The following is a 9,338-nucleotide window of genomic DNA, read 5'->3' on the forward strand; positions in this document are numbered from 1 at the left end:
GGCAAAACTAGCCATAGTAAAATCACAGTGCCTATAATAAGGTTTTTGGATTGTTGAGATTATAGGCATATAATGATTTAATCTATTCCATAAATAAATCATGACATTACAGATGAAAACTAGCATGAACGCATCATTAGATCTACACATGTAAACTACACAGTATAACATGAACAGATCAAATATGCGCAACATATTGAACACGTACCGAGGTGACGGAAAGACCGGCTGCTTGGTCGAAACTTTTCGCACGCGTCTACAAAGGCACGAAACACGCGAGCAAAGAGGAAGGCGAGCCGTCGCGAACGAACAGGGAGCAGTCGCGTGAAGCGCTTCCCAAAAACCTTATTGCCGCCTTCTCCCGGTGCAGGACGTCGAAGGCAGATGTTCCGGAGACCTGCTCTCCCGATCGCCGGTGCACACCGGCGAGCGAGATGGAGTAGTCTACGAGCGACGGCGCAGTACAGAGTAGGAGGCAAACCCTAGATTGATTTCGCGTGTGTTGCGTGAAGACGGCAGGTCGGTTTATATAGAGAAGGGTCGCTTGATCAGGGCGCCCGCACGATCTCTACTGCGCGTAACCGAACCGGATAAGTCGCGCGTAACTTATCCGGACTCCACGCCGTTTGCACGCACCGAAAACTGCAAAAGGAGGCTGCATGGCTGCATCTGCGCAAGGGTGAGAAGCCAATTTTTCGGACCATTCGACGCGTACGTCGTGCACGCGCGCCGCCTGCCCTGCCAGGCCAGGCCAGGCGAGCGAGCGCGCGCGTTTCCCCTCTTCTCTCCACCACACATGCTTCAAGTGGCTAGGAGGGCATCCTCCCTTTTAAGGAGGTCTCCCTCTCCTAGAATAAGTAAGGTGGTACTAAACTCCACATGCATGCCATCTCATGAGGTGGGCTTTTGTGATTTTCCAAAGAATTAATCTTCGAGTGGGCAAAGGCCCATTCATTAATTCCAACAACCACTAGGCTACATGCCCTTTCGTGTCGGCACTGTAATGATATGATTTGTATTTTTTTAGGTTGGTAATACTTATCGTTAACCATAAACTTTAAAATTTTTGAATGTGAATAGCTTCTAAAATATTATTTTTAACAAAAAGGAGACTATATGTATATACAGTATTAGTTTTAAAAAGTATTTCCCTAAAATCATATATTTATTGACATATATATATATATATTATAATAGAAAATAGTAATCAAATTGCTTCTCAAAGATTATATCCTTGTCCAAAATGACATATTTTCCTTGAATAAATTGGCCGACATTCTGTCACCAACTGGCCGGCGAAAAAAAATCCTTAAAACTCTATAATAGTTAATTTATTTGTTTATATCTTTAAAAAAATTAGCTATTCAGCATCCCATTAAGCCCAAGGGAGCATACCAAGTAAGAGAGCTCCATTGTGAAAAAAAATAAGGTTCAAATGATATGCATCGTTGCAAATTGGTGGGAAAAAAAAATCAAAACCCGACGAATGCCATCTGATCTGTACTTTCGTGTTCAGATTTTTACACAAATTTGTGTGCATTTTAAACGACGATGTTTGCGACGGCGATATAGCGTGAGTGAGGTGGAAAACACGAGGCATGAGAGGGCGCCGAGTTTGTCACCATGGTCGGGCAGCAAGCACAGAACAAGATGCATCGAGCAGCAAAAAGAGACCTCTATTATAGTCTATTTATTTTTGCAGTCTGTATGGATGCATGATGGTCGATGAAGGGCAAAACGGCGTCCAAATGTTCAATCAAAGCTTCAAATTATTACAAACAAAGCCAAGAATTCGTTAGTTTCATCTCCAAATCCATTTCACAGTAGTAAGTTCCAAAATTCTCTACTGAAGAATGTGTGTGTTTGGGTCTACAAGGCAGGCAGTTTGAGCTAGCTGGGAAAATGCATTTATGATGCAAATTTGCAATGCACGCCAAATTCTTTTTTCAAAACCATAATAAGTTCTTGATAAGCAAGAGTAGGGTACCACACAAACCCAATTATGATTCCCAACGACCATTCCGATCGATCAATGCGTCTACATTAATCCTTGGCCCTTTTTTCTAGTTGTATCATATATGTACTTCTTTTTTGACCTCTTTTTTAGCAGCTAAGTCTTCACTCTACTTGTGCTCATCTCGTGACCCCATTAATCCAATCCAATCCAATCCATCATCTGTTTGCTGGTCCATCTACCTCAACTAAATTCATGCATGCATGCACAACTAACTACTACTCCTACTCACTACTGATCAGTACTCCTCCAGTTCTATTTTAATTGACGTTTTAGATAAAATTGAAGTCAAAATTTTATAATTTTGACCATAAATAACTTAAAAATTATTTAGTTTAGAGGAACTAGAACAACATATATAGATTTGTCTTTCAAAACACTATAATAAAAGTAAACATACATTTATTTATTATATATATTATAATAGAAAAATAAGGTTAAAAATATATTTTGTAGACTGTGTCATTATATAAAACGTCAATTAAAATAAAACCGGAGCGAGTAAGTAGCTAAAAGATGGGTTCCATCAGCTAAAATTGATTGATAGAACCATCCTATGAGTTTGTTTAGGTGTGCATTTCATCATTAATACTCTCATTCTCAGTCGGCCTCATCTTTTTCCATATATGAAATCAGCCGTTGACAAAATTTAAATTCTAAAACTTAATTTTTTATGTTGATTTTAGGATATCTTAAACATAGTTTCTTCTCAGCATTGATTTTTATGTCGCTAAGAACACGTATATAAAAGTTTCACTTATAAATTATTTTTTATCGTAATAAGATGCTTGTTATATAATCAACACTTGGCTAACCTATGAGACTGTGCATTTGGTTAGCCTTTTCCAAACAACTAGTTTCCCATGTAGTATTATTAATTCTAAATTTAGTACCACCTACAACATACCAGCGAACATGATATAAATACACGGACTCCACAAACAAAGTACGGTTGTTACTAGTTGCGATTGCCACTTCAATTCACTATAGTTTAGATTCACCAAACCCCCCCTAAAAAAGTTTGGAAACAAAAGTCTCATAACAACGAAACCTAATTTGGTTTCTGCTCTTAATGCAAGTTCTCAACAAACGACAAACTATGCCAAACTCTCAGCTACCAGCTGACACCTGCAACTTTGTTCCAATTGTTTTGTGGACACATGATACTTCAACTTTGTTGTTTCAATTGTGTGTGGAGCGAAAAATTAAAAATATGTGGTCCCAATATGGGATTTTTTTTAATTTTTAAATTTGTAAAGTAAGCCCGCCAGTAACTTATGTTCAGATCCAAAGCTTTTAACAATCCCATGATCAGTTAAAAATGCTTCGAATGAAATTTTCTCACCACCGTGATGTTTCAGTCAAATCTGAAAAGGGTTATTTATAAATCGTCATTTGGACCAATACCTCCATAATTCAACTTACATACACTGAAAGCATTTTGGAATAAATTTTTTACCTCCAAAGATGTTTCAACAATTACAAAAGAGGAATATAAACCCTGATTTGTACCCATACCTCCATAATTCAACTTAATCACAATGTCAATCAATGTCCTGTGGCAAAGTGCCATTTCAGACCAAACCTGAAAAACCTTTCAAAACTTACAAACACAAATTTGAACAAACACATTCATGATTCATCCCCTCCACCTCCTCCTACACCCAAAAGCTGGTCCATCCAGCTGCATCCTATGCATGGATTCATGTGGCAGAGCATTTCCATTTTTTTTCCCTCTCTCTCTCTTCACAAAAGGCACACCCTAAAAAAATTTATAAATATTTTTTTCCTCTAACACTAGGTTAATCTAATCTCCATACTTTATTTATTCCTCTCCACATCCACTACCACTACAAGAGAGAGAAGAAAGAGAAGGAGAGGAAAAAAAAATCCTCTCTTTTTCTTCTTCTTCTTCTTCTCCCCCCTTCCTCTGCATCGAAGCTGCTCCCTGCAGTCGCAGGATCCCGAATCCGAGCTCCTCCCCGCCATTGCCGCGGGGGCGCGGCTTCTTGATCTGTGGAATTCGATCGGGGGGCGCGGGGGGCGCGGAAAGGTGGGATTTTTGCGGCGAGATTTGGGGGCCATCTTTGGCCCGTTTCTTGTGGATTTCGTTCGAGTTCTTGTGGTTTTGGATCGGGTTGGTGGTGGTGGTGGAGCTGGAAAAAGGTGGTTACCTTGGCCACCAAATTCCCAACCCTTTTTCTGTTCAGATTCTTGGCGTTTTCTTGCGCAAATTTTAGCTAGGGTTGGTGTGGATTCCCGCTCGTACCCCCATTAGCTCGTGATTCGTATCCAGGTTCGTGTAAAAATCTGGGAGTGGTGGAGATTTGGGAGGTTTTCTCCTTCCTGTGCTCTATGAGGAGCAGCTTCCTGTCGGAATCGCCGTGCGACGAGCAGCATATCCATGGATTCAATCCGCAGTCATGGCTGCAGGTGGAGCGTGGGAAGCTGCCCAAATCGTCCTACTCGCCTTCCTCTATGTAAGGGCCACTACATTTGATTCGAAGATTTTCGATTCTCTCACCGCGTTCAGCTCATTTCTGTGTGATGCTACTGAAAATTGAACTAGATATACTGATGATTTGTGCCGATTGTTTGGATGTGCAGCGAGTCGCTGATAAAGATCGCGGAGCCGCCGGTCGTACCATTGTATAAGCCCTTGGATTATGTGGAGGTGCTGTCCAGGATCCATGAGGAGCTCGAGCAATGCGCGCCGAGCGAGCGGCCAGGGCTGTATTTGATACAGTCCCAGGTGTTTCGGGGACTTGGGGAGGCGAAATTGCGCCAGAGGAGCCTGCATTCTGCGTGGCGCTGCGCGACCACTGTGCATGAGAAGATTGTGTTTGGGGCATGGCTGCGGTATGAGAAGCGGGGGGAGGATATCATATCCGATGTCCTCGCGTCATGTAGGAAGTGTTGCAAAGAGTTTGGGCCACTTGATGTCGCATCCGAGATGCCCGAGGGAGACTTTGAGATACTTGGTTCTTGTGATATCGGCATATCTTTGAAAGTTTCCCCTGTAGTGACCTTCCAAATAAGGGATGGGAAGGTGACATGCAATAGGTGCAAGATTGCTTCTCTATCGATCCCTTTCTGGTCCATGCTCAATGGACCATTCACTGAATCTCAGCTTGATCTTGTTGATTTGTCGGAGAATGGTATCTCACTGGAGGGCATGAGGGCTGTATCTGAATTTAGTTGTACATATAGCTTAGAGGATTTGCCTTTGGAAACCTTGTTGGAGATCCTGGTGTTTGCAAATACATTTTGTTGCGACAGGCTTAAAGATGCGTGTGATAGGAAACTAGCTTCATTTGTTTCATCAAGGCAGGATGCTGTTGAGCTCATGGCATTGGCATTTGAAGAAAATGCACCAGTCCTCGCCGCATCTTGCTTGCAAGTGTTTCTGCAGGAGCTTCCAGATTGTCTAAATGATGAGCATGTAGTTAGCCTATTCCTAAGTGCAACTGAACAGCAGCAATGCATCATGGTTGGACATGCCTCCTTTTTGTTATATTGCTTGCTTAGTGAGGTTGCAATGAACATTGATCCAAGGACGGAGGCAACCGTGTGCTTGTCAGAGAAGCTTGTTCAATTGGCTGTTACTCCTACACAGAAGCAAATAGCTTTTCATCAGCTTGGATGCATTAGGCTTTTAAGGAAGGAATATAATGAAGCTGAACACCAATTTAGTGTTGCCTTCTCAGCTGGTCATGTGTATTCCATTGCTGGTCTTGCTAGAATTGCTGGTATAAGAGGTAGAAAGGGTTTGGCTTATGAGAAGCTCAGTTCAGTCATAACATCAAGTGTACCACTAGGATGGATGTATATGGAGAGATCTCTGTATTCAGAGGGTGATAAAAAGTTGGGTGACCTTGACAAAGCAACTGAGCTGGATCCAACTCTCACTTACCCTTACATGTATCGAGCTGCATCCTTGATGAGAAAAAAGGATGCAAGACTTGCCTTAGAGGAAATCAACCGAGTATTGGGTTTCAAGCTAGCATTGGAATGCTTGGAGCTCCGGATTTGTCTATATCTTGCTCTCGAAGACTACAAATCTGCAATTTGTGATATCCATGCTATCCTTACACTTTCTCCTGAGTACCGAATGTTGGAAGGTCGTGTAGCTGCTTCCAAAATAGGCACTCTTCTTGGGGCACATGTCGAGCAGTGGAATACAGCTGAGTGTTGGCTTCAGCTGTATGAACGCTGGTCATCAGTGGATGATATTGGTTCCCTTTCAGTGATTTACCGGATGCTTGAGTCAGATGCAGCAAAAGGTGTTTTGTATTTCAGACAATCTTTGCTGCTCCTTAGGTTAGTTATACTAGCACCTCACTCTGTTGATTCCCTTGTGGCCATTTTGGTCTCAACTCTCAACATAACTATAGATGATGCTTAATATTTTTTTGTTTCCAGGTTGAACTGTCCTGAGGCTGCAATGCGCAGTTTGCAATTGGCACGGCAACATGCAGCAACTGAGCATGAACGGCTAGTGTATGAGGGGTGGCTTTTGTACGATACTGGGCATTGTGAGGAGGCCCTACAAAAAGCAGAGGAATCTATTTCTATTCAAAGGTCATTTGAGGCTTTCTTTCTGAAAGCCTATGTTTTGGCTGACTCAGGTGTTGATCCTTCTTATTCTGCGACTGTTATATCGCTTCTTGAAGATGCACTAAAGTGCCCTTCAGACCGGCTTCGGAAGGGTCAGGTTAGTATTGTTGCGCACCAGCACACAAATGCTTCAACGTAGCATTCACTTATGCTAATTGATTTGTTTTGAACACTTAGTTTATCTCACATTGCTCAGACTTGGTAAGGTGGAGAGCAACTTGGTTTTCCCAAACTTTCTATATTTTTAAGACCCTGCATGCTTTGCTCGACAGTAAATAAAGCGAAGATAACATTTAATATTGTTATATTGTTCCCTCCAAACATTTAAGTATGAGGCGTGAGAAAATTCCTGTTATATTGTTCCCTCCAAATTGCGGGAATATTCTGTTTTGCACATAGACTGAGAGATCTCTAGCTGCTATAGAAAGCTGGATATAACTTAGAGTACAGACTATAGAGTGTATACACACTTATTTTGCATTGTGATATTAAATATGCCTTAAATTTTTCAATGAGACCATTAAAAAAAACTTGCATTTGTGGACAGTGATCAGTTGTCTCAGTGAAATAAGAGTTGCTGATGAGAAAAGGATAATGTTGTCTTGTCTGGCTAATTATAAATTATATTATTGTTCAAAACTATTCCAATAACTCAAAATTTTCTATCCTTGATGTTGAGGTATCATCAGTGCAACATACTATATACCTACGCTGTTTTATGCATGTCCATGATGTGGAGATGCATGAACAAAAAGAGAGAAGTTAAAGAATCTGAACATGAAAAGTGTCGGTTAACTTAATCATGGACCAAAGGGCGACATTCTTGCTATGATTTTTGTCTGAAATTGATCCTACTAGTTAAGACAAATAGATCCTAAATACTGTATTATGACTGCCAGTAATACAAACATCCAAAATTTGATCCTATCTTGCTTAGTCAGATCCAACAAGTTGCTCTCGATTGTTCCTTATGATAAGCTTTTCTCTAATATTGCATAATTCCACCTGCAGGCTTTGAACAATCTTGGTGGTGTTTATGTTGATTGTGAGAAGTTAGACGCAGCAGCTGATTGCTACACGAGTGCTTTGAAGATCCGACACACTAGGGCACATCAAGGTCTTGCCCGTGTTCATTTTCTCAGGAATAACAGGGATGCTGCATATGAAGAAATGACAAAGTTGATAGAGAAAGCTAAAAACAATGCTTCAGCTTATGAGAAACGTTCGGAATATTGTGAACGAGAGCAAACTATGACAGATTTGCAAATAGTGACCCAGTTGGATCCATTACGTGTTTACCCGTACAGATACCGTGCAGCAGGTAAAAAGACTAAAGTTTACTTAATAGTTGAGAATTACCTTTAGTTTTGAATACTATGTTACTATGTAGGTTACTCTATACCTTATCTTGGCTTCTGCATGGAGAACTGTTAATTTGTTCATCATCCTTGCTGGACAAAACAGATACTTTGTTGCTACCATCTTTTAAGTAGAGTAAATGTCTGCTGTCATTACTGAATCTTCTTTTTGTCAGAGCAAGTTTAGTTAGTGAACTATTGACTGAACTGCACCATTGCAGTATTCCTTACCTATAATTTCCTCTGTGTATTCATTTCTCTTATTTGAACATGCAACTTTCAACACTGAAAGCGTGTTTTATATCTGATGTAGTTGTTTTTTAAGAAATGGAGTAGTTAAAAGATTTTTGATGGCTTTGGTTTGCAGTACTGATGGATAGTCACAAGGAGAAAGAAGCAATTGCAGAGCTAACCAGGGCGATTGCATTCAAAGCTGACCTCCACCTATTGCATCTTCGCGCGGCGTTCCACGAGCATATCGGGGATGTCCCCAGCGCTCTTCGCGACTGTCGAGCCGCCCTTTCTCTGGATCCAAATCACCAAGAAATGCTGGAGCTTCAGAAACGCGTGAACAGCCAAGAGCCCTAACAAAAAATTGTGGTGCCACTTGGTGCATTGCATACCATGATTTTTGCGCTCATAGGTGCGCCTCATGACAGCCCCTGACTCCATCCAATTTTCTTCATTTCTTTGTTAATTACTGTAATATGATGTATTCAGCAAGAAAGGAAAAATGAAAGCACTAGTTCTTTGGAAGCCATCATCGATGAATCTTAGCACTCGATGACTGCTGGCTTTTGTAAAAGTAATGCCTAATCACTGAACTGTTGTCTCCTGGAAATGAAAATCACCGTGCATGATGTAACTTTCAGGCCCCTATTTTAGCTCCCAATTTTTTCTGTAATGAACCTTGCATGCAAATTTTGCACCATTTTAGACCTACTTTACCTGTGGGTTTTACAGTCATCAGATGGTGTATTAACATGTGTAAATGACGCGTCCCTTATATTTAGGGGAGTTTCTGCTTTCCCTTCAGAGTAAAGTACAGCTTGGTTGCACTTGCAGCATCAACCCCTTTTTTAGAGTTGCTCCTGCATGATTACAATTTCAATGGCTTTTCCTTTGCCTTCTTTTGTCAGTGCATATCTTCACCTTCTCTTTCTCTGAACATTGGTGTACTTCTTTCTTTCTTCTTTTTCTTCTTGGCTTATATGATCCATAACCAAAAATTGAATTTTGAATCTTAATTTTGGAGTTGATTTTGAGGGGGGTTTGCACCGTTGTTTATTTTACATAATTGATTTTTTTTAAATCGTTATTAAAAATACAGGTAAAAAAAAAAGAGATGT

General features: G+C 40.7%; 1 protein-coding gene across 1 annotated transcript; it reads left to right on the forward strand.

Moving 5' to 3' along the window:
- The first annotated feature begins 3,850 nt into the window (after positions 1-3,850).
- On the forward strand, positions 3,851-8,868 carry LOC127779332 (ETO1-like protein 1). Its single transcript, XM_052306064.1, has 5 exons — positions 3,851-4,494; positions 4,622-6,334; positions 6,437-6,728; positions 7,643-7,952; positions 8,357-8,868. The coding sequence occupies exons 1-5, from the start codon at positions 4,370-4,372 to the stop codon at positions 8,575-8,577; spliced, it is 2,661 nt and encodes an 886-aa protein (XP_052162024.1). The 5' UTR covers positions 3,851-4,369; the 3' UTR covers positions 8,578-8,868.
- The last annotated feature ends 470 nt before the right edge of the window (positions 8,869-9,338 follow it).

This window comes from Oryza glaberrima, chromosome 7 (assembly GCF_000147395.1).
Source record: "Oryza glaberrima chromosome 7, OglaRS2, whole genome shotgun sequence".
Classification (NCBI taxonomy): Eukaryota; Viridiplantae; Streptophyta; class Magnoliopsida; order Poales; family Poaceae; genus Oryza; species Oryza glaberrima.